General features: G+C 42.2%; 1 protein-coding gene across 1 annotated transcript; it reads right to left on the bottom strand.

The window, feature by feature from the left end:
* Nucleotides 1-115: 115 nt before the first annotated feature.
* Nucleotides 116-26,085, bottom strand: cnppd1 (cyclin Pas1/PHO80 domain containing 1). The gene is made up of 8 exons (XM_084334849.1): nt 25,919-26,085; nt 22,998-23,100; nt 20,514-20,595; nt 17,583-17,703; nt 10,569-10,697; nt 8,168-8,229; nt 7,249-7,366; nt 116-1,462 (listed from the first exon to the last, which is right to left on the bottom strand). Exons 1-8 carry the CDS (start codon nt 25,979-25,981, stop codon nt 770-772), a joined length of 1,371 nt encoding a protein of 456 aa, XP_084190975.1. The 5' UTR covers nt 25,982-26,085; the 3' UTR covers nt 116-769.
* Nucleotides 26,086-26,810: the final 725 nt, after the last annotated feature.

The following is a 26,810-nucleotide window of genomic DNA, read 5'->3' as shown; positions in this document are numbered from 1 at the left end:
GTAGACCAGTTGAGAACCACTGCTCTAGAGCAGGGGTTCCCAAACTTTTCAGGCCAGGGCCGAGAAAATAAGGCGTCAGAGAGCCGCGGCCCAATGCACATCGTCTGGCTTTTTTTTTTTTTTTTTTTTTGTCATGCGACCGATTTTTTAAGCCAAATATCACTTCAATCCTATTAAGTTAGTTCAAGTTAGTTATTCATTTATATGTGCTATTTATGAGAGGGCTAACTTGTTGCAAAATAATAATGATAATAATAATAGCCTCATTAAAATACTATTGTTGCTTCGGTTGTTTTCAGCGTTTTATGTGCATAATCTGTTATTTAGTTTGAAATGTTCGTTGAAATAAGTAGATTTTTCGTTTTTGTTTATTTATTAAGTTAATATAAAACCATATAGTCACATTTTAGAATACTATAGAATAGAATTTTAGAATACAACTAGAAACACTGTCCTGGCCTGCTTCTAAGTTCAGTGGCCTGACAAAAAAAAATAAATAAAAAAAAAATAATAATAATAAAAAAAAAAAAAATGTTTTTATTTTTATTTTTTTTAAATCATCTCGCGGCCCATCCGTGGCTGCTCGCGGCCCACCTTTGGGTCGCGACCCCGACTTTGGGAACCACTGCTCTAGAGGAGGGGGGGCGTGGGGGTAGCACTAGCAACGTGACCCGTTAACAAAAGGACGCAGCCAAACTCAGTGAAATCAGTGATGGTGGTCGACGGCGGCGTGCAGGGAGGGGGTTGGGGGCGTGGCTCTAGCCGGGCATTAGCAGAGTTTGGGCTTTGTCCAGAGGCAGGGCAGGATGGGCTCCGGGTGGTGACAGCGCCCCTGCAGGCGGAGAGGAGGCATGCCCCCGACGAGGTGAGAGTGCAGGCCCGGGGGGGGGGCGCCGAGGAGGCCGCCGGCGGAGGAGGAGGACAGCCACGGTGTGCCGCCCTGACGAGCGGCCCGGTGCCGCGGGGCGGAGCGAGGCGAGGAGGAGGAGGTGGTGTTCCGGGGTGTTCCGCACTGAAGAGGAGGGAGGGAGCCCAGGCAGCCGGGGCAGAACAGGGAGCCGACCGTCCAGCCGCGAGGAGGACCGCCGGGGTCGTCGTCCTCCGGGTGGATGTGACCCAGCGAGGTGAGCAGGGAGCCCCAGAGACACAGGATGGAGGTGGGGGAGGAGGAGGAGGGTGAAGGGTGCTGCCGCTGCTGCTGGTCCATCCCGACGTCCCGGCTCTCGTTACCCTGCAAGCAGCAGGGGGCCGGGGTGGGGGTCGGGGTGGGGGGCTCCGGGTGCAGGGCGGCCGCGGTGGTCTGGACGCGGGTGGGGATGACGGGGGCCGGAGCCAGGGGGACCAGCAGGGGCTGATGATGATGAGCGGTGGTCCTGGCGAGGCTGAGCTGGTGCAACACGGCGCTGGTGGCGATCAAACCGGCGACGCTCGTCAGGTAGACCAGGCCCAGCATACACGCCACCTGGTGGAGAGAGACACGTCAACACAACGTCAACACTGGCTCTATTTTCAGGTAGACCTGGGCCCCGTTCCCCGTACCTGGCTAACTGAGTTAGCCGGATAATTTCCAGTATAGCCTGACTTAAGCCAGACCTTTCCATTCCCCGACGCTCGATTGTCTAAATCACCATGGTAACAGATCAAAAAGTTTGAGCCTGGTCGAGAGCAGGGTTAAATTCAGTTAGCTGGATGAACCATGGCCACGCCCCCGCAAATAAATGCCAGCTCGCTTCCTGAAATGATTCTCACAGTCTAGATCTGCATTATACCATTCTGAATTATGTTCTTGTGCTTCATTCTTCTAGAGGGGGCTTTTGAAATGTGAAATAGACCCAAAATGCTGATACTAAATTCACGTTGTCCTAAATAATGCACGTTATATATACCGTGGCGCTCGCTAGGTGCGATGTACACATTATGTGGTTATTTTAACAACGCGCAGCATTGCAAATGTGAATCCCGCTGGGATATTTTTAATGATTGAAACCTATCGCTCGTTTGGCTCCGATTCCTTTCATATTCTCCGCTGTGGGAGCGCCTGGATTGTGTTTCATTCAAGCATAAAATTGAAGTGTCTATGCGTGGATTGTGGTTTTTGTGGATTATGAATTACGAGGAATCTGAGGATTGTTGAATTGTATCATCACTCACACGTTGTTGTGATATTGTAACTGGGATTAATGCATTCGAGAATAAAGAGATAAAACTTCATTCAAAAGAAAAATATTCTAAACACGGGTCTCTTGTCCATTGATGGATACACAATGAATATATCCCGTCTGGCACAGTGGTCCAACGGCCACTGTTCACTCCTGGCAAGCGGGCGACCCGAGTTCGAGACCCCGCGTTTCCAATATAATTTTTTTGGAATATAATATTAATGATTATACGCAAAAGTAGCCTAGTTTTAAGTTAGAATATTATAAATCTACATGCATTGAGGATGTCATTCTTTATATAGCTCTCAACGTGCACCAAATTGAATTATTCCTACATTGCAAAAAGAAGGAAAAGACTAGGAGAAGTGGGATTCGAACCCGGGCCGCCTGTGTGAAAGTCAAAAGCAGAAACCGTTACACCACAGGGCAGATAAGTAAAAGTTCCACCATACATCAATCAATGGGTAAGAGAGCCGTATCCTTATTCTGTATAACAGTTTAACTAATTATTTTCGCTAGCAAGATCTCATTTGATTATCCATTCCATAAACCTACTGCCAGCAGGCAAGTTTAAAGAAATATAATCTGATTGATTGGGGTAATGAGGGACTTAAAATTAGCCTATAGATAACGCATTTAACTTGTCGGCGAGGCTATTAAGCCGTACTGCAATCTGTTAATAAAGTTTTAAATCAATTAATCAATCAATGTCGTTAGAAAATCAGGATCTCTGCTATCGATACGTGCTGGCTTTTCAACTGAAGCGGCCGCGCGCACTTATCCTGGGTCTCAAGTCTGGTTCGAGTTAACGAGACTGAATCCACCTTCGAGGAACAGGAAAATCCCGGCTTCAAACATCGGGTTAACTGAATCTGGATAATGGGACTCTTGATCGACTTAGTTGAACCAGGTACGGGGAATAGGGCCCAGAGGCCCAGCATACACGCCACCTGGTGGAGAGACACGTCAACACTGGCTCTACTTTCAGGTAGACCAGAGGCCCAGCACACACGCCACCTGGTGGAGACACGTCAACACCTCTACTTTCAGGTGGACCAGAGGCCCAGCACACGCCACCTGGTGGAGAGACACGTCAACACCTCTACTTTCAGGTAGACCAGAGGCCCAGCACACACGCCACCTGGTGGAGACACGTCAACACCTCTACTTTCAGGTAGACCAGAGGCCCAGCACACACGCCACCTGGTGGAGAGACACGTCAACACCTCTACTTTCAGGTAGACCAGAGGCCCAGCACACACGCCACCTGGTGGAGGAGACACGTCAACACCTCTACTTTCAGGTAGACCAGAGGCCCAGCACACACGCCACCTGGTGGAGAGACACGTCAACACCTCTACTTTCAGGTAGACCAGAGGCCCAGCACACACGCCACCTGGTGGAGAGACACGTCAACACCTCTACTTTCAGGTAGACCAGAGGCCCAGCACACACGCCACCTGGTGGAGAGACACGTCAACACCTCTACTTTCAGGTAGACCAGAGGCCCAGCACACACGCCACCTGGTGGAGAGAAGACACGTCAACACCTCTACTTTCAGGTAGACCAGAGGCCCAGCACACACGCCACCTGGTGGAGGAGACACGTCAACACCTCTACTTCCCCTCCACGTTGGAAGAAACCACAGTTGCTATGAGCAAAAAACAACAACGGTTGCTATTATGCGTTGATATTATGAGAAATATATCAACAAACATAATCATTTGACGTCTTATCACTGGATCTTGCCTCGCTTGTTGACGTGTTGTTTTGTTTCCTTGTCTATCCGTTGGTTGTTTATATTTTCTGTTTATTCTATACTTTAGAACTCGTCTTTGTTTCTAGCTGCGACTTACTGTGAAGCTCTTTGGTCATGTCTAAATGGAACAGTGATATCACGTGTTCCCAGTGTTTCACCTGCTCTACCACGGCACAGAAATTAGGCATTTTCTTTAGAGCGTGGTAACCAATGGTTACAGGCAGCCATGTTGGAAGAAAAATAACTACATTCAGCATTCTGTGCAAGGCCTCTATTACAGAGTTTTTTTTGTTTGTTCCGTATGCCTGTAATTTAACTACATTCTTTCAATCAGTCTGTATAAATGAATACTTCCGAGCGAGGGCGCCGCTATAATCAGTCGAGTTTCAAACCAAATACACACCTGGGTTTACATAGACGCAGTGGTGCAGTGCTCATCGTGGGACGCGGTAGGACACCGCTCCACCTCCTGTCTGAGCAGAAGCACGCGCACACAAAAATGCGTTCCACAACTTTCACTCGACTCGTCGTGCCGTGCACAAAGTACCTGGCTACTTGTCTTTGCATAACAAAGAACGAGAAGAGCAAAACCAAAATACAAGCCCTGTACCAATTGGTGGGGGTTTGCTTGAGCTGTGGAACCTCTCACTATATGTGACAAATGGTCCCGACTGGAAGGATGAGACATTTCTTAAGTTGTGCTTCAGAAGGAAACTGTCCTCCTCTGGAGATACGGGTGTTGTACACAGGGCTAACATTTTCAACAAAGGCAGATATTGATTAAATAGCTTTGATAAAGCAGGTCTCACTGTACCCAGTGGTGGGGGCTTGCTTTGAAACCACTCGGTTACATTGTTCATTTAGTTTGTATTTACTTTTCTAGTTTAAGCTAATTCAATTAAAGAAATTGTAACTACAATATAACTACAATTACATTTAAAACATTGGTTTGTTTTTCCACCATATCGGTTGACAATATAATTTCTTTATATATTGAAGGCTACATCCTGCTACCTTATGCAGCTTCTCTATTTCAAGGCAATATTTACAAAAACTGAAACTAGTAATTTCCTATACAAACATGTTTCCTACTATTTATGCACATAATAATCGTAATGCTGGTCGGAGCTGTTCTGTGCGCAGGCGAGGGGACATTTATGCGCATGCGTGCGTGACGTCATTAAAACAGTGCAACCCCTTATGAAATCACCACTGCATAGGGATCTGAGTGAGGGGTCAACATACACACCTAGGTTTACACAGGGATCTGAGTGAGGGGTCAACATACACACCTAGGTTTACACAGGGATCTGAGTGAGGGGTCAACATACACACCTAGGTTTACACAGGGATCTGAGTGAGGGGTCAACATACACACCTAGGTTTACACAGGGATCTGAGTGAGGGGTCAACATACACACCTAGGTTTACACAGGGATCTGAGTGAGGGGTCAACATACACACCTAGGTTTACACAGGGATCTGAGTGAGGGGTCAACATACACACCTAGGTTTACACAGGGATCTGAGTGAGGGGTCAACATACACACCTAGGTTTACACAGGGATCTGAGTGAGGGGTCAACATACACACCTAGGTTTACACAGGGATCTGAGTGAGGGGTCAACATACACACCTAGGTTTACACAGGGATCTGAGTGAGGGGTCAACATACACACCTAGGTTTACACAGGGATCTGAGTGAGGGGTCAACATACACACCTAGGTTTACATAGACGATCTGAGTGAGGGGTCAACATACACACCTAGGTTTACACAGGGATCTGAGTGAGGGGTCAACATACACACCTAGGTTTACACAGGGATCTGAGTGAGGGGTCAACATACACACCTAGGTTTACACAGGGATCTGAGTGAGGGGTCAACATACAACATTTAAGTACATTTTCCAGGTTTTCCTAATGACTGGAAACCAGGAGGAGTGGGATCCGGTACCTTGTAGGGCTGAGCCCAAACGTTCAAACCTTCGAACCTTCGTTCGTTATGTTGGCATTCGAATTCTAAAAAACATTAGAATTTTATATTTTTAATAAAAAAAATTTAATCTTTTTTCATTCTGGCTTTTCTTTACAGTTGCAGATAAAGATTAGGATACACTAATATTATAGTATTAAAAGAAACTGATGAGTTATATTCTACTGAAGCGTATTGCTGCCACACCAGAAACCGAAAAAAATATTCGTATCACGTTATAACGTGATAACTTCTTGTTTTAACATAAAACGTTTCACGTTATAACGTGATAACTTCTTGTTTTAACATAAAAGTTTCACGTTATAACGTGAAAATCATGTTTGAATAAGGAAACGGTGTGCGCCGTCTGCATGATTTTTTCCGTAGCCGTAGTTTGCGAAGACGCTCTCTGATTGGCTAGCCCGCGTACAGCGAAGACCCTCTCTGATTGGTTTAGCTCCGACGGGCTCTGGGATAGAAATGTCCGCCGTGTACACACAAGATTGTTCACACATTACATATAATATTCTCCTAGAATACATATTTATGGACCACCAGCCCTGATTCCAAACTCTAACCATAACCCACTTCGAAAGAGGGCCAAAGCATAAGCACTTCGAAGCAGAGAATATATATATGTAATGTGCCGCACATTATTATGTGCGTCGGACATTTCTATCCCAGAGCCAGATTCCTTCTTCCTTCTGTACAGCCCCATGCATTTTAACACCCTTCTAGTGTACGCATACTCATCACAATATCATCCACCGTGCTCAATAATAGCATAATATCGCCATGTCTCAACCCAAGCATGAAGTAGAATTTAATCAAATCACGTACACGAGCCATAATTCCTAAATGTTCCGGTCTCGCAGACGGCGCACATCGTTTCCTTATTCAAACATGATGTTCACGACGTGAAACGTTTTATGTTAAAACAAGAAGTTATCACGTGAAACGTTTTATGTTAAAACAAGAAGTTATGTTATAACGTGAAACTTTTATGTTAAAACAAGAAGTTATCACGTTATACGGATATATTTTTTCTGTTTCTGGTGTGGCAGCAAAAATACGCTTCCGTAATATTCATTAAAGAAAGTTGATTTAATTGATTTAGTTGGGCTGGGGCTTCTCCCTGGGCTGGGTCTGGAAAGTTGATTTAATAAAAAAAAAATTAAAAGACTCATTTAAACAGATTAATCACTTTATTAAAATTGAGGATTTAGTTTGAGGATATTTATTAAAAAATAATAATAATAAAATAATTTTTTTTTAAACAAAGGTTCAAACGTCCGTTCGAAAAACCCTGACGAAGTTGGAATCCCAAAAGCGGGCTTCGGGGACGGCCTCAGTACCTTGGTGACGTGCAGGTAGAGGGCGGTGAGGGCCTGCCTCCAGGCGGCCTGCTCCAGCAGCACACACAGGTCGGTGTAGGTGAACCAGCCGCGCCGCGTGCCCTGCCGCTCCGCGATGCTGCCACCAGAGACACAAGGCAACATTAATTACTCAAGGACTTTCAAGGACTTTTTTTTTTTTTTTTTTTTAAAGAACAATCCTATATTTAGGTCTTAAAACCAATTACCGACAATTAGTTAACTTTAAATAAGAAAATGCAATTTCTTGATTCTGAAAAATTGTATCATGGATGAACAAAACTTTGAATCATGGATGAACAAAACTTTGAATGCGAATGGTTGATTTGAATTTCAAGGACTTTTTAAGCACCTTGTTAAAAAATTTGCTGTTTTCTAGGAATTCCAGGCCTTGAATTTCTTTTGCCAAAAATCAAGCACTTTAAGCACTTCAAGAACCTTGTGCGAACCCCGATACTTCAACGTGACTCGATTCACTGTTTGGACACAGAAGCCAGTTCTATTGCACAACTGTTTTCCAGATTCTAAAAGAATAATAATTTCAAGTTACTTGGGAGGGTTCTCTTGTTGATTTAGATTGCCAAGTTTTTTTCCATGAAAAACCTACACAGTGCAGCTGAAGTTTCTTTTATTAGTTGTCATAAAAAAATACAGAATACTTTTATATGAAATGCTTCTTTCCGTTTTGCTCCCGAGTGTGCTAGATAAAAATAGATAAGTATAAAATAGAAAGTCAAAAGTACGTAAACAAGTGTAAACAAAAGTGGTACGAGTTGTAGTGCAAATCTCTTTACCGATAAATATAAAGTGTTAAAGTGTCTAAAGTGGGTGCTACAGTGAGCTGTTTATTTGAAGCTTTACACATTAGTGTGGAGCGATTGGTGTCGAGACGACCACCTACCTGGTTTCTAGATGAGCCAATAAGTCAAAGAAGTCACTGGGCTCAGTGAACAGACTCCACTCCTGTTGAGACAAGGAACACAGGGTTGACGTCAAGGACATCGTGTGCAGACATCAGGTGTTGTTGCCATGGAAACACACACAATCACTCACGCTCTCCGACACGCACTATTTAAACAGGACCACCTAAAAGCCTCTCTGTACAGCATCGTGAGGCGCCTCCTCCACGGAGAACTCGTCGTCCATAAACCTTTATTAGATACGTCTCTCTGGTTTAGTTTGGAGTTTACCCTCAGTTCCATAAGGTCATTTAACTCGACAACAAATCCAATATTTCAAGACACACGTCTGTTGCGTCGTGTCAAGACGGCGCCCAGGCGTCGGTATCATGGTTATCTGAAGTAAAAATAAAGACAATGGTTTACACTAGGGTGGGGCTGGGCGATAAATAGATTTGATCGATTAATTCGAATTCATGATTTAGGACGATGTTTAAAAATGAAAATCGATTTTCACTTAATTGTTCTTTTATTTAATATTTCTTTTCTTTTTCTCAAGAGTCACCTTTTATTTGACAAAAAGTGATGTTTGGTGAAAGTTAGATTTGCACTTTATTAATCCCAATAGGGAAATTCATTCTTGTTTGATGATCAAGAGGCACCTGCTGCAACGTCCCTCATATGGGACGTTTTTCGGATTTTTTGCAACCGGCACTTTTATATATATTGTAATACAATATATATATCGAATTGAAGGCGAATTTGTCGATAGCGGCAAAATCCAACAAAATCCGTTCAGCGGTTCTCGAGTTACATGCCGTTACTTGTGCAAAGTACACGGTATTGCGCAAAGTACCACTCCCGACTCAGGCTGCAGTAGTTCCGTCAATCTAGATCCGATCTCGAAAATGATTGTGGATCGTTGTAACCAACAAGTGTGGCTTTCCAATGATACCCCACATGGGGATCTAAATTAAAAAAACAAAAAACACAAAGAAACACGAAAACAGGAAGAGCAAAACAGCCGAATTAATTGAAGTCTATGAGAAAACTGAGTTTTTCTTTGTACACAGTTTACCAAAATCACTCCTAATCCCTCATTTCCGAATGGATCTTTATGAAATACTACCTCTGGACTACTAACTACTACAGAAAAACTTGAGTAACACGTTTTTTTACAACTCAAGTTCAGACCTATGGCACTCTATTACGTTAGCACTAAAAGTGAATTTTTTTCAGACTTCAGAATGTCATCTTTCAAAAGAGACCAGGCTCATGCATGTGCTATAAGTATAAAGTATGTTGTTTTGGTTTGCAAAAAAGTATGCAGTCCTCAAGTTCAAGTTAAAAAATTGCCACTTTTCTGCCCGCTTGTTAAAGTTGGGTGAAAAAGCAAGTTATTGCACTATTAATCCCAATAGGGACATTCATCTTTGTTTAGCAACCTTTTATATTATATATATATATATATATTATTATTATAAAAAAAATGTAAGTGAAGATTTTTGAAAGTTAGGTTTGCACTTCAATTCCAATAGGGAAATTCATCTTAGTTTGATAATTGTGTCAAATAAAAACAAAGCTTATTTGAATGATTTCCTTGGCGTTTCTAGTTTTTTTAAGAGAAAGAAATCGATTAAAATCGTAAATCGGATGTGGTGTGAAAAAGTCTGAGATAAAATTTTTTAGGCCATATTGCCCCCCGCCCTACACTAGGGATGGGCGTGACTAATCCATTACTCGCCGTTTACACTGAACGCCAGTGTTTTTTGAGGGTGCTCGTTACAAGGAGAGTGTAACAAAAAAACAAGAGTGGCTTGTGGTTTGTGACGGCGGCCCACCGGCTACTAGTGTTGTCACGATACTGGAATTTCGAACTTCGATACGATACCTTGAAAAGTATCGATATTCTATACCATTTTCGATACCACAGGGAAAAAGGTTCAATCTTAAATGTAAAAAAATATATATATATATTTTTTTTTAATACATTTTGCTTTTGTTGCTGGTTTATTCTCCTCAGCTTCTCTCTGGTACTATAAGAGAAGATAAATATAACACTTTTAAAACCCTTTGTTTATCTTTAGATCACACATTTAAAAATAACTGTTCATCTCACTTCAATCATTTTTATTGCAGAACATGGTATTTTCTCAAGCAGACAGATGTAAACACTAATCTGTGTTGCATCTACCTGACAAACTGAACTGTTTGTATTACAGTCATATTCCAACTTAACGCACATTTAAAAAAAAAAAAAATGAATAATTAAATATCGATATTTCGGGAAATGAGTATTGAAACAGTTTTAAATATTCAGAATCAATATGTATCGATTTTTCGATATTTTTGACAACACTACCGGCTACACATCAGAGCAGAATGCCACCCGACCCGACTTACAATGGCGTTGAGGAAATTCATCTCCAGGGCGTTGACCGTCTGGACGTCCAGCTTCCCCGCCGCGCCCCACTCGTCGTTGAAGACCTCCTCGTCCTCTCCCTCGTCGTACAGGTACTTGCTGGCAACCATCTGTGTGGGACAGTCGAGGAGGTGGTCAGAGTATGTGCAGCGTTTCCGTTAGCCGGTAATTACCGGTATTTGACCGGCAAAATCTGTTGAAGTCCGACATATTTAATCTCTCCGGTCATAATGTCCGGTGAAAATAATTCCCTCTAAACACAATTAGATTATTTGAATTGTATTAAAATAGGCTAAAATTAAATAGCCTATGCGATTAACAAAACAATCATTACATTTGTCGTTGCTTCACCAAGCAGCCGGTCTAATAATGACATCCTGTTGTCAGCGCGAGCTGGCTGCTGATATATTTGCGAGAAGCATGGCTTGGCAGGGTGCAGTACTCCAATTCAGCCATTGGCCATTCAGCTGTTGGGTGGGGGCGCTGCTGACACCGCTGCTCTGCTCTGCCTGCTCCATGCTTCACGTAAATATATCAGCAGCCAGCTCGCGCTGACAACATGATGTCATTATTAGACCGGCTGCTTGGTGAAGCAACGACAAATGTAATGATTGTTTCGTTCATCGCATAGGCTATTTAATTTTAGCCTATTTTAATACAATTCAAATAATCAAATTGTGCATAGAGGGAATTATTTTCACCGGACATTATGAGCAGCACCAAGTCGTTGGGAGGTGGAGATATACATCACGGCGCAAACCCACGATAATGTTGCCGTCTCTCTCTGCCAAATTTCTCAGTTCTTCGCTTGATATAATTAATACAAATGTCCAATATAACGGAATTCGTTAGCTCATAAAAATGTGATTATAACAGACTGCTGTTTATTAAGGTCGGGCAGACTGCCCACCGACACCTCAAGTCGGCAGCAGCACGAAGTCTCGAGGGACTTATTTTATTTGGAATATATTAATGACTGTATATACGCAAAAGTAGCCTAGTTTTAAGTTAAAATATTATAAATGCCTTGATGATGTCATTCTTTATATAGGCCTATAAATTGTTTTTAAGCTCAATAAACTCTGACCGGAATTTATCCCATTTGTCCGGTAGATTGAAATCTACCGGACACTCAGACCTGCAAAACAAAATTCTAACGGAAACCCTGGTGTGCACACACACACACACACACGACGAGATGACCAGTCAATTAAGGCCTCGCACAGAATGTTTGTGTGGTTGTCTTTCAATGGCGTAAACACTTTGGAAAGAAAATGCCTAATTTCTGTGCAGTGTGGTCGAGCAGGTAACACACTGGAAAAGCCCGGTTACTGTGACTTGTTGACGAGATCCAGTAATGACACCACATTCTTAACAGTTTTGTTGATAAACACCATTGTTTCGCACATAGCAACCGCAGTTTTCACATAGCAACCGCAGTTTTCACATAGCAACCGCAGTTTTCACATAGCAACCGCAGTTTTCACATAGCAACCGCAGTTTTCACATAGCAACCGCAGTTTTCACATAGCAACCGCAGTTTTCACATAGCAACCGCAGTTTTCTTTTCCAAAAATTGCCATTCGGAAGATTTCGTGAAAGGGAGTAAGATGTGGCCGTTATGGGTTTTTAAAAACAACAATGTTTTTACGATGATGTTGAGGAATATTTGATATGATCATAGATGATATGATGATGATGATAAGAAGAGGTGCTTGAACCGCCGACCATAAAAGAGCTCCTTCTACTTTTTGTGAGTGTTCCACTCTGGTCCGACTTCGGACCACTAAAAAGGAGGCCTTATCCGGAATGTTTAGAATGATTGATTGATGCCCATTCGGTCTCCGTGTTGGCGGAAACAACGGTTGCCATGTACAAAACAACGGTCGCTTAAATCATTTGGTGTTTTATTACTAGACAGTAATGTCATGCTTCTCCGGTACCACTGCACAGAAATGGGGCGTTGTCTTTTTTTTTAATCCACTTTTTTCTCTTCTTTTTCTATTTTTCTCCCATCCCAATTTACCCGTGCCAATTCTCCCCTCCCCTGTCTTGAACGTTGCTCGCATGTGCCCCCCACTGGCCGGTTGTAGGGAGGATAGAAGCCTTGCATCACATGTCCCCTCCGATACACGTGTAGGCAGCCCGTCACATCTTTTCACCTGCCAGCGCGGACTCTCATTTGGCGAGGAGTAACGTGTGGGAGGCTCACACTGCCCCCCGCCATTTCCTGTCTCTGTTGTGCAGGCGTCCCCCAACCGACCTGTAGGAGTCGCTGTCCACAACGTCCAGATTACCACCCATCGACTTCCCACCCGCTGACTCTGCCAATTGAGTTAGTATGACGGCCGGCCCAAGCCGGAGGCAACACCGACGGCCGGAGTCGAACCCGGTGACTCTTGCGTTGGTGACGAGCGCAATGTCCACTGCGCCACCCAGGTGTTGTCTTTTGAAAGTGGTTGCCAGCCAGTGGTTACAGGCAGCCATGCTGGAAGGAAGAACTTCACACAAACATTTCGTGCAAGGCCTCCATTGACCACCATTTAACCAGCGCTAAAACAATCACTTTAAACTAAATGTCACTTTAAAAAATGGAAAGTCACTTTAAAAAGGAAGGAGGTACTGTATAGTATAGATACATTAACACTTTGAGTGCCGTTTGCAGTAAACATGTACCATGTATTTTTTTTATACCATTTTGAAAAACACTCGTTTTTTGAAAGTTTCCGAAAATTTCAGAAGATTCCGTGATAATCGCCCTTTACTGGAATACACAAAACACGTAATTTTTCGGCCCATTTATGAATCGGTTTCAAATAAACGCTAGATTATCGATAGTATATGTGTACTTATGCACGCTATAGAAGCGAGCTGAAAAATATATTCTCTTATTTCCTGATCGCACAAACACACACACACATATTAGACGGCGGGCCGAAGGTCTCTAGAGGCTTCCGTTAATGAAATGATTGATCTGGTTAAACAGACTATATGTTATTGTAATATGAACTACATAATATACTATAATAACACATTTCCGTTTGTTGGCAACGGTTGTTGGGTCATATCTTTATGAAATTAATGTGTTGATAAGATAAAAACTACCTACGTTTGTGAAAAGGGGCGTTGCTGCGGAACCAATCAAAACGCGTTACAACGTCAGGTGACTTGATTTCTCCCAATGACATTCCTCAAGCTCCGGAAACTAGGAAGTAAATTTGCGACTTGTCTGTTGACAACACTGGATAGCTCTGCATCGGTAAGCTCTCAATACTCATATACATTACTATTGAAATGCATTTTTACTTAACTCTACATCATTATTCAAACGTGATAGGAAGTTATGAGTCATCAGCTGTTTATATGCATCCGTTTTGACTTCCGATTACACAAGTCATTGGAAAATATTGTAGCCAGCTCACAGACTAACGTTACGTTAGCATTTTAACTTTCTCAGATAGCAATCTAACATTACGTTAGTGTAAATCAAACAACTCTAACCCAATACTAATAATAGTAACTTGTTTCACATTCTTGCTGTGTGTTACACTATGGTATAGCGGTATGTGTTGTTGCTTGTGACGTTGTACTGCTACATATCTATTTATGACATACCAGATTTGTAAATACAGTACTGTTTGTCACAAGACGTTGTCACAACAGTTACATATGTACAAAATATACTGTCTCATAAATATACTCTTCCAATATATAAATATACATATAAATATATTGTTTTAGATGCTGTTGTCACTATGAATTACAAATGGGGGGCCCTGATGTAAACAAGACAAACGTCTTTCTCTGGTCTGTATCCCCTTAACAATAGTTTGATATTGGATGGTCCCCGTGCTGTTGTTTACTGTCTATCTGTATGTCATGTATGTAATAATGAATTGAAAATGGGGGACCCTGATGTAAACAAGATGAAAGTCTTTCTCTGGTCTGCATCCCATTAACAATTGTGTGTATTGAGCTGTACTGTACTGTACCCATTCTGCAATCTGTTAATATGATGAATAACGTTATCTATTGTAGTAACAATGTTCCAAAATGTATTGATTGTTTTTCTGTTTCCCCAGATGCTCAACCCTGGACCACACGACAGATATATTCTAGGCCTAATTAACCCTAGCCTGAGGGTTCTATAGTAATCAATCATGCAAGCTCAAAGATTGAGCTCTTGAGGTGACTGCTCTATATCAAGAACCATTATCAGAGTGGCAACTGCAGGACCTGTATTTCCCAAAACAATGAATATCATGATTGAATGAGAGGCCATGGTAAACAGCACAGTGAATAAACAATGTGCAGTCCCTTTATATATTGTTCTGGATAGAAGTGGGGCCAGGATAATCTGCAAGAGCTCAACTTTTGAACAAGGATGGTCTCACATAAGCTGTCCGGGGACGACTCACACAGCTCTCTACTCTCTGGGCCCTGGACTGGACACCCCTCCACTGTACTAGTTACACATTACACACATACAAATGACAATAACACTATGTAACAACCATCAAATGCACTCACAGCACACACATCCACACGCACACACTCACTATTAAACAAACAACTGACTGCAGCACCCACTTTAGAACACCTAAACACACTTTATATTTATTGGCAAAGAATTTGCACTACAACCCATACCTCATTACACCTTACTGTAAATTGTACCTCATCCCATTTCTGCATTGTACTGTATAGTATATTGTATTGTAACTCAGTTACTTTTCTACTCTGCATTGTACATTGTATGTATATATTGAACAATTGTCTACGTACTTGACTTCTATTTTATACTTATCTATTTTTATCTAGCACAATCTCTGGAGCAAAACAGAAAGACGCATTTTATATAAAAGTATTCTGTACTTCTGTATGACAACTAATAAAGAAACTTGAACATCAAAAAATCAACATTCTGTTCTCTATGCCAGGCTAGATCTGTCCTTGACTCATGTTACAGGATTAATACACACTTTATACACAAATTGCATATAGCATTCTCTTTGGTAGCATTCATTCTGTGTTTATTGTGTCATACTGGGGAATAATATTCATATTATTATGTCCTATTGGGGACATAATTTAAAATTCTGAGCAATTCAATCGTTTTTTTTTTTATGGAGAGGACGTCTGACATTAATTGAAAACTGTATTAACAGATTGCAGAATGGGTACAATACAGTACAGCTCAATACACACAATTGTTAAGGGGATGCAGACCAGAGAAAGACTTTCATCTAGTTTACATCAGGGTCCCCCATTTTCAATTCATCATAACATATATGACATGCATGACATACAGATACAGTAGGCCTACTGCTACATCTATACATTTAATTATGACATACCAGATTTGCAAATACAGTACTGTTTATGATACAAAGAGTCCAGAAAACAATTGCAGATGGGATGCAGACCAGAGAAAGACGTTTGTCTTGTTTACATCAGGGTCCCTCATTTGTAATTCATAGTGACAACAGCATCTAAAACAATATATTTATATATTGGAAGAGTATATTTATGAGACAGTATATTTGCAGTCCAGAGAAAGACTTTCGTGAGAGACCAACAAAGTGAGGTATGTAAAAACTTGGAATCAAATTGTGGTCGTAGATCTAACGTTAATATCACGTTAACAATCTAATGGCTAGAAAGCTCACCTGACGTCGATATGGCTTAATACAGTGCGAAATACAATCTTATATTAAGAAACAAAACACAAGTTGAACATAGTTTTGAACGTTTTATTACAATAGTATTTAGGTCGGACCGTCGGATCTAACGTTAATATCAACCATCTAAAGCTCATCTGTGACGTCGTTATGGTTAATACAGTGCGAAATACAATCTTATATAGTAACAAAACAATACACAAATTGAACATAGTTTTGAACGTTTTATTACAATAGTATTTACTGTCATGTTGCGATGTATAATACAGCTAGCGTTCCAGTCAGATTCTCCGTTCTTGTTGACAATTTTGGGGTCCGTACTTCCCGTTTCTGTATCCTGATTGGTTTATCAGCTAGAGGTGTCCCAAGATATGCATGAGCAAACATTGAATCTAAATGCAAGATTACGAACACCGATGACCAACAGACGGCTGGCCAACAAACGTATTTTGACTCAACATAATAATTAGATATTACACACAAAGAATTGTGTAGTCTGCCAACATGGATCAATCAAGTTCACTTTAGACTGACTCTGCCTCCCATCTATATGGCACACGCTGATATATAGGTGAAAATAGCTCCGATTATCCCAAGACTGGTAAAATAGATTCCTTACCTCAGATCAGATGTTCTCCAAAAAGATTATTCCAATTCCTGATCGCCATTCCAAATATCGATCGCGTTTATTGATCCAACGCTGGGTGCCGTCTCCGCTGTTGATGGTGGGCAATGACTTCGATTGTCTCCGGTTACTTGTCTGACAAGTAAAATGTGGAAGCAGGACTTATTTTTCTCCATGCGTTTCATTCAATCCAATCCAAAGGGGTGCAGTACCATCCGGAGAGACGATAGGGGGCGGTATTTTCCCTGTTAAGAGTTCAGACAGATCCCCACTGGTAACGTGAGGTTAGATTGATGAAATATGAATGGAAATCGTTAATAAAAAAAATAACGATTAAAAAACGGCATACCCCGTTTTTGGCACTGAGCGGTTGGCATGAAATAACGAATTATGCCGTGGCTGGCACTCAAAGTGTTAAGAGTTAAAATTGTAAATTGTATAGTAGTGTACATAGGAACCATTTTCTTTTTATCATGACCATCCGCATTTCACTGTATGCCCTGGTATGTATGTGACAAATAAACCTCTTGATTCTTGAGTGTTGTGTGTGTATACTGTATATATATATATATATATATATATAGTTACAGTAAAAGCCTGCCATCAGGGCCAAAATGAGGCGTGGACAGACGACACGGAACACTTGAGCCCCGTTTTAGAGTGACCTTTGACCCCCGGCGCACACATACCATGGAGATCAGGAAGAGGTCGGAGGAGGAGATCTTCTGGAGGTACTCGGGGTTCCTGTGGCGCAGCCTCTCGATGTAGACCAGGGCGAGCATCATGGCGCACGGGGAGATGCACGCCTCCCTGGAACACAACCACCACACCAGGGTTTAGGGCTGTGCCCAATGTCATTTTTTTAACTTTAAACTTTACTAAACTAAATCCTCAATTTGAATAAAGTGATTAATCTGATTAAATTGGTCTTTTTCTTTTATTAAATGAACTTTCTTTAATGAATATAACTCATCAATTTCGTCAACATAAATAATCCAATAAGGGCACGGTTGGTATGAAAGTGACGGTGACGTCTTATAGTATAATATTATAATATTAGTGTAGCCTAATCTTTAACTGCAACTGTGAAGAAAACCCCCTAAACAGATTGAATAGACAAAGAAAATATATATATATATATATATATACACACACACACGTATATATTATTATTTTTAATTAAAAATTAAAAACTCTAATGTTGATTTAGAATTCTAATGTCAACATTATGATCGAAGCCTTGAAGCATTCGGTGCAGCCCTAGCAGGATTACAATCTCCTCGTTAGCAAAGTATATTTCTGCATATTCCAGGAATTTGTCCATTGCTTGACATAAACACTAAATCAATCTGGCCATTTTTAAAACATTTTAAAGTTAATAAGAATATGTGTGGTTGATTTAACCCATCATTAACTATTTAAGAGGAGTGAACATCCATAGTCCGGCCCCCAGGGACCAGGGACTCCAGTTCTAATGCCAGTGCCTTGCTCAAGGGTGACGTAACAGGAGTCTATTTTCAATTATACAACGGCATGCAAATTTCTCTATTCTGATTGGCTGAAACAGTCATTTTACACGTCTCTATTGGCAACAATTCCACGCTGCTGGCCCAGGACCCGCCCACAACCGAACCACATCACATCACTCCGCCGGATCACAAGAAGGTGGACAATAATCTTTACAAATGGATATGTTGATAGCGACTAAACGACTAAATATCAAGCGATTCTGTCACAGTGAATGTCTTAGTCGTTTAAACAATGTTGGATGATGTAATTGATTAGTCTTGAATCATTCTGTAACAAAAGAAAAATCGCGGATTGATTGATTGATAAATTTTCAATTTTTTTTTCAATTTCTTTTCCTTTCGACTGTCAGCGCTCGCTCTAGTCTCCACCCACCGCCACACACCCCCCCACACACACACACACACTCTGCCTGCAACGCGGGGGATAGTCAGACTGAGAGAGAGAGCTGGGTGCTGCGCTGTTCTAAGTGAGCATGGCCTATTGAGTTGATTGATTGATTGCTAATTTTATTACTGTACGCTTGGTTTCCAACTGGTTAAGTTTAGGCCCTCTACAGTAGGTTTAAAAAAATAAATAAAAAAATAGGGCGAAGAAAACGTTTTTTTCCTATAGGGCAAAGAAAACCTTTTAATTTGTTTTACCTACCTTCTATAGAAGCATCTAAGAATGAAGTTCTATGGAAAGTAGGTCTGCATTCCCTTAACAATTGTGTGTATTGAGCCGTACTGTATTGCACCCATTCTGCATCTGGTAATAAAATGTTCAATCAATCATTCCAATAATACACAGTTGGATGTGTTAGTTGGTTGGATGCACTTCAAGCTGCTTCCACATGAGGCAACTTCTCTCAATCATTCCAATAATACACAGTTGGATGTGTTAGTTTGGTTGGATGCACTTCAAGCTGCTTCCACATGGAGGCAAATTGTCTTTTTTGTAGTTGTGGGAACTACTTTTTCTGGCGGATGGTTTTTTCAATAAATCTTCGATTAATGTGTGTTTATTATATAGAAATAAGGTTGGATTAATGTGGCAGTTGTATAAAAGCTTTACACCACTTGCAGTCGTGATTTGTGAACAATAAACCATGCCTAGGGGGGTCTAACGACCCTCGGCTGCGCCTCGGGCTTAACAACCACCCCTAGGCATGGTTTATTGTTCACAAACCACTCCTGCGCGTGATGTAATGCTTAAGTGAAGTGGAAGAGAGGAGACGAGAGCTGAGCCCTATGAGTGGGAGGAGCCAGGGCGGGCGGGGCTGTGAGTGAGTGAGTGAGTGAGTGAGTGAGTGAGTGAGTGAGTGAGTGAGTGAGTGAGTGAGTGAGTGTAGCTCCCACCGACAGCAGCTAGCATGTGTCACTATTGAAACCATTTCAAATATTTCAGTTTCGATACATATAGAAAAATCATTAGTTGTCAAATGCAGGAGTGTGTAGCCAGCATGCACGTCTCTTTATGGTGTGGGAGGAGGAAACCGGAGAACGCTGTACTCCGGTTTCCTCCTGGTTCTCTGGTTTCCTCCGGGTTCTCCGGTTTCCTCCGGGTTCTCCGGTTTCCTCCTTGGGTTCTCTGGTTTCCTCCTTGGGTTCTCTGGTTTCCTCCTTGGGTTCTCTGGTTTCCTCCTGGTTCTCCGTTTTCCTCCTGGTTCTCCGGTTTCCTCTGAGTTCTATGGTTTCCTCTGAGTTCTCCGGTTTCCTCCTCCCACACCATAAAGAGACGTGCATGCTGGCTACACACTCCTTCATTTGACAACTAATGATTTTTCTATATCGAAACTAAAATATTTGAAATGGTTTCAATAGAGACACATGCTAGCTGCTGTCGGTGGGAGCTACCCACACACTCACTCACTCACTCACTCACTCACTCACAGCCAGGGGGCGAAATCAAATAGTCATGTGAAAACCGAAAATCATGATCCAATTCTGAGCGGAGTTCTCACTCGCTGTCCCCCCCCCCCCCATGTGCTTTAATGTATCAATGTACTATTTCAAGGTGCATGTTTAGTATGATAACGATATGATAGTATAATAAAGTATAGTTGGGAACAGCTTGGGTTTCCACTCTGCTTTAAACACACAAGAACAAACCTGGCGACATGGGCAGCATATTTCTTGTGGAGTTTTCGTATCGGGCTCGGAGCGGACTTCTGCAGGAACTCAACAGCAATATCTGTGACGAAAGGAAGTGGAGCGAGTCAAACAAGGGGCAGGCTAGCATGTGACGTGCCAAGATAAGAGGAACTGTACTGTCCGTGTTACAGGGAGGTTAGCGTGTTGCGACGGTTACAGCATCGCAAAGGGATAACAAAACTAAAAAAACTACATAATATGAAAGTCAGTGGTTAACTTTAAAAACAACACTGGTGGGTTAGCTAGCCAGTCTTCATGTATGTGTACATGATGTTGCTCAAGGTAAATTGAGCAACACACACGTGACCCAGATATAGTCTAGTATTGCACACCGGCATTTCTTCAATAATAATAATAATAATAAACCACATTCACACGGTGGTCATTTAGCTCTTATGTCATGCTCAGGTTGGGTTTCTTGCCACTGGGGAACCTGACCTGAGCATGACATATTTAAGAGCAACATGGCAGCCATGTGAATATGGAAGGACTGTCACTGAACCCCCCCCCTCCAATATGGGAGGCCCCAGTGGGAATCTAACTCCCAACCCTGGAAATGTCAAAACCATGTTTCAAGTTTCTTTAATAGTTGTCATACAGAAGAAGTACAGAATACTCAGAGTGCCAAGCACATTACACAGGACCACACATTTTATTTTCAAAAGGCCCATCTAAAGCTTTTGCCTCGTCCCTGCTGCAGGTAACAGAGGCCTTGCATGGGGGGGACCCTGATGTAAACAAGACGAAAGTCTCTCTCTGGTCTGCATCCCCTTAACACTTTGACTGCCGGAAAACGCTTTAACACGTCATTCCCGGCCATGCTCAAGTTGCCGGAGGACGCTCGTCCTTATATCAATATTTAAAAAATCTGCGATCGGATTCATATTTCCCCTCCGCTGGCCTGAGATCCACCAGGAGGACCCACTGAGCTCTCTGGCGGTTCAGGAGCGCCATCTGGTGGCCGATCGGCGCAATCGCCAAACAGGAAGTGCTATGGAGGTTGTGCTGGTCGGCCAAATTACTTCCGGGCACTCTGTTTGGCTACCGGGATTCGATCTCGACACAATACATAGCGATCGATTGCCAATAACTCGATAAACAACATGATTTGGACATATATACTATTATACAAGCTGGAAATGGACCCGATATTTCTACATACCATAATAGGTAAATGACTGTTCCGCGCTCATCGCCCCAACGGGGCGAGGATACGGTAAGATTCAGCGTTATTTTTGATCGTATTCCATATAAACTGTTATGATGAACATATCACCCACACTAGATGAATGATATAACGCTGCCCACGGAATTATAAACGATCCCCGCCCATCCGGTCATCATCAGATCATACGTAGATCATTCTAGAAGTACGTCCAGTTGAAATTTTTTATATCGCCCCGATTGCCATCAAACTGTATTTCATCATCAATATAATGCATTTGGGGCTATATATCACGTTCTGGAGAAAGCTGCAGAAAGAGATGAAAACATACTTATACATTAGACCATACTTTACTATGAATATGTGAATGAAAAAGTTTAACGTTGCTACACAATGAACAATACATATAGGACTTTGAATGGGCCCTAATAATGGCAATGTAGCAATAGAATTTAAAAAGTTATAGCCCTGCAAAGAAGGGGAATTTCTCCATAGACAAATAGCGCTGGCAATCCACAGTCATTTTCCGGATTTCTGGCCGGCACCCATAGTGTTAACAATTGTGTGTATTGAGCCGTACTGTATTCTACGGTTTGTACCCATTCTGCAATCTGTTAATACAATTTTCAATCAATGCACAGAAATGTGTGTGTAGTTCTTTATTCCAACCTGGCAGTGTCTGTAACCATTGGTAACTAAATTCTAAATAAAATGCATAATGTCTGTGCAGTGGGTAGAGTGGGTCAAACATTGACCAAGCATAAATATTACAGTTCCCCCGTGACTCATTTACAAGATCTGACACAAATGAAATTACATTTGTGTTGATGTATTCTCATAATATATCAACACATAGCTACCGTTGTCTCTTCCGACATGGAGGGGAAATGGGCCTTTGAATGAATTAATGGGCATTTTTATTAACAGATTGCAGAATGGGTACAATACAGTACGGCTCAATACACACAAGTGTTAAGGGGATGCAGACCAGAGAAAGACTTTCGTCTTGTTTACATCAGGGTCCCCCATTTTCAATTCATAGTGACATTTATGACATACAGGTATATAGTACTGTTACGTTTGTGACATATATGATATGCAAATATACAGTACTGTTACCCAGAGATCCTGACAGAGAGTATATACATATGATGGGGAGGAGACTGTACATTAGGAGTGGGTGGGAGAAAGAAAATATATATACATACGGTGGGGAGGAGACTGTCTATATTATGGTTCACAATCAAAAAGTGTCAAATGTAGATAACGTCCATCACCTGTAACGGGGCACGAGAGGGCGTCCAGGGAGACGTCTTGGTCCAGGCCATAATACAGTCGCTTCCTGACTCTCTCAGACAACTTCTGGTGTCCAGGAATGAACTGTAAACGACAGATTGATTGATTGAAACGTGTATTAACAGATTGCAGAATGGGTACAATAAATACAGTACGGCTCAATACACACAATTGTTAAGGGGATGCAGACCAGAGAAAGGCTTTCGTCTTGTTTACATCAGGGTCCCCCATTTTACATTCATCATAACATATATGATACGCAGATACAGTACTGCTACATCTATACATTTATGACATACAAGATATACATATACAGTACTGTTTTTATGTGTACAAAAGGAGTCTGAAAAGAGAGTATATACTGATTGATTGAAAACTTTATTAACAGATTGCAGAATGGGTACAATACAGTACGGCTCAATACACACAATTGTTAAGGGGATGCAGACCAGAGAAACACTTTTGTCTTGTTTACATCAGGGTCCCCCATTTTCAATTCATCAGGACATATGACATACATGACATACAGATAGACAGTACTGCTACATCTATACATTTATGACATACCAGATTTGCAAATACAGTACTGTTTGTGATACAAAAAGAGTCCAGAAGAGTGTATATACATTTGACGTAAAAACTGTACATTGGGGGAGGTTGGGTAGGCGGGGTAGGTGGGGGGTAGGAGGGGTGGGGGGGAACACTGTACAACTGTACAAGCAAAACTGTACATTGGAATATTGACAAAACCATACTTGGTCATTTACTGTACATTGAGGGGGTTGTGTTAGGACATTTACATGGGACAGTTTCGAATTGCAGTCTCCCGTAGGTGTTCTTTGAGTGTTTTTGAAAGTGGGTAGTGATTCCCATTCCTTTACAGCTTTGGGTAGGGCGTTCCACATTGATGTGGCATAATTGCGAAACGTGTTTAGTCCCTTGTTTGAGCCGAATCTGGGTTTAACATGATTTGTGGAGCTCCCTCTGGTGTTGTGATCGTGGTATTGACTGACCTTTGGGAAGTATTTTGACATGTACATGGGTACCTTGGTCGTGTAGTATATCTTGTAGACCAGGCCCATTGCAAGTTGCTGTACTCTGTCGTCTACTCTAAGCCATCCTAGGTTGTCAAAGTGGGCAGGGGTGAGGTGGGTTCTAGGGGTAAGGTCAAGCATACATGCATACTCTTCCTAATTTATGCAAATGACATGTCGTCAGCCTGTGACTGCAACTTGTTCCTGTTTGCGGACGACTCAGCCCTGCTGGTCTCTGACAAGAACAAGTTGCAGGTTGAAAAAACCCTCACTACGGAACTAGGCAAAATCTGCATATGGCTCGCTGATAACAAACTATCATTACACATGGGCAAAACAGAGTCCATTCTCTTCGGTTCAAATAACAAACTCAGCAAGACCGACGGCTTCTCAGTTACAGTGGGTGACAATATTGTCACAAGGAAAGACGAAATTACCTACCTGGGTTCCATCCTAGAGGCAAATCTTTCTTGTGACAAAATGGCATCCAATGTAATAAAAAAAAGTCAACCAACGAACTAGATTCTTGTACCGGATCTCCTCTCTGGTAAACAAGAATACCCTGAAGACTCTGGCAGGAGCACTCATTCAAGGGTCAGACTATGCGTGCACCTTATGGTACCAAAGCACCTCAAAGGCACTAAAAAACAAATTACAAACATCTCAAAACAAACTGGTCAGACTACTACTTGACCTGAACCCCAGAACCCACCTCACCCCTGCCCACTTTGACAACCTAGGATGGCTTAGAGTAGACGACAGAGTACAGCAACTTGCAATGGGCCTGGTCTACAAGATACACTATACGACCGGGGTGCCCATGTACATGTCAAAATACTTCCCAAAGGTCAGTGAATACCACAACCACTACACCAGAGGAAGCTCAACAAATCATGTTAAACCCAGATTCAGCTCAAACAAGGGACTAAACACGTTTCGCAATTATGCCACAACAATGTGGAACTCCCTACCCAAAGCTGTAAAGGAATGTGAATCCCTGCCCACATTCAAAACCGCTCTTAAAGAGCACCTACGGGAGGCTGCAATTCGAAACTGGCCACCATAAATGCCCAAAACCCCCACCACCTCCTAATAGACAGTCTCCTCCCCACCGCATGTATATATTCCCTCCCCGCCGTATGTATATTTCCCTCCCACCCACCCACCCCCTCCTAATGTACAGTCTCCTCCCCATCATATGTACATACTCTGTCAGGATCGAGGGGTAACAGTACTGTATATTTGAATACTGCTTGTCACAAATGTATCAGTACCAAATACCTATATGTCCCTATGCCATAAATGTCATGTATGTTGTGTATGTCATAAATGTCTATATGAATTGAAAATGGGGGACCCTGATGGAAACAAGACAAACGTCTTTCTCAGGTCTGCATCCCCTTAACAATTGTATGTATTGAGCCGTACTGTATTGTACCCATTCTGCAATCTGTTAATAAAGTTCTCATTCATTCATTCACACATGCCAATTGTCAACAATATGAAAGTTAAACGTTAAACACTTACAGTAGCTTTAGATGATGTTGTTGTCAACACTGGTTATTATTCCTGTCTGTTTTGACAGTAGCTAGCTAAGCTAAGCTAGCTATCTGGTGTAGTAAGAGTTAGTTAGATCAACTGGCTGATTTTTTTTTTAAAGAAACCACTAAGGTTAGCATCATCAAGCCTGGAACTAATGAAAACCATCACTACCACCACCACGACGACAGATATCAGTTGTATTAATCTAAATAATAAACTAAACAAGAGGATAGCTAGCTAGAAGCTAATCATTCTTTCTGATGGGAGGGGCGACGTCATAATAACAAGGCGTTGGTTGTCTGGTGTTCTAGGTCCAAATAACATACCGTAAACTCCTGGAAATCGGAGAATTGAAACGTGCTTTCGTTAAACAACGCGTCGAAATCCATGCTGTCTGTCTCTATTTGAACATCAGTCGGCGAGACGAGTTGCTGCAGCTCAGGAGGTCAGGAAGCACTGCTTGTCCTCTTTATTTTCCCTTCAGGCCCCTCACTGCTGCTGTGTGACCACGCGCCCTGACGTACTGCGACGTACTGACGTCACTGCTGCGTGCAGGCGGGGAGGCGCGCAGGCGCAGTGCCACGGGCTGCCTGGTGGCGGCAATACTAGTATGCAGCTGTAACCTCGTTCCCAGCTTTATCTGGTAAAGCACTACGGCCGAAAGTGTATAGGGAGTCCCATAGATATCTATATATAGATATCTATGGGGAGTCCCGTCCCGCCCGCCCCTGAAATCACGACAGGTGCTCGTGAAAATGCACTCCCCCCAGAAACAACCTCGCTATCGCCTCCCTCGACAGTTCTTGTGTGAATTGCCCAGCCCTAACTTGGCTAACTAAATGACCTCGAAAATGGAACAGACACTTCACACGTTTCTATAATTGTTTTGTTGAAAATGTCCGCTGATAACTCCATTGTCTTGTTTTCGAGATGTACGAGTGTCTGCTTGTTGTTTGTTTCCCTGGGGACTATAAACAGATGAGGGGGTGCCCGCAAACCGGAAAGCCTGTAGCCGGTATTTCTGTATTTCCGATTAACACTTTAGGAGGCATAGCTTTACCAGCCTAATGCAGCTGCAGAGCCAGCGGCGCTCTTGATTGATTGATTGATTGATTGATTGATTGATTGATTGATTGAAAACTGTATTTAACAGATTGCAGAATGGGTACAGACAGTACAGTACAGCTCAATAGCATCACACCTGGACAAGAGGCAGGG

Source organism: Notolepis coatsorum (genome assembly GCF_963971535.1).
Source record: "Notolepis coatsorum genome assembly, chromosome: 1".
Taxonomy (NCBI): Eukaryota; Metazoa; Chordata; class Actinopteri; order Aulopiformes; family Paralepididae; genus Notolepis; species Notolepis coatsorum.
Note: the sequence above shows the minus strand (reverse complement) of the source record. Positions and strands in the feature narration are given on the sequence as shown.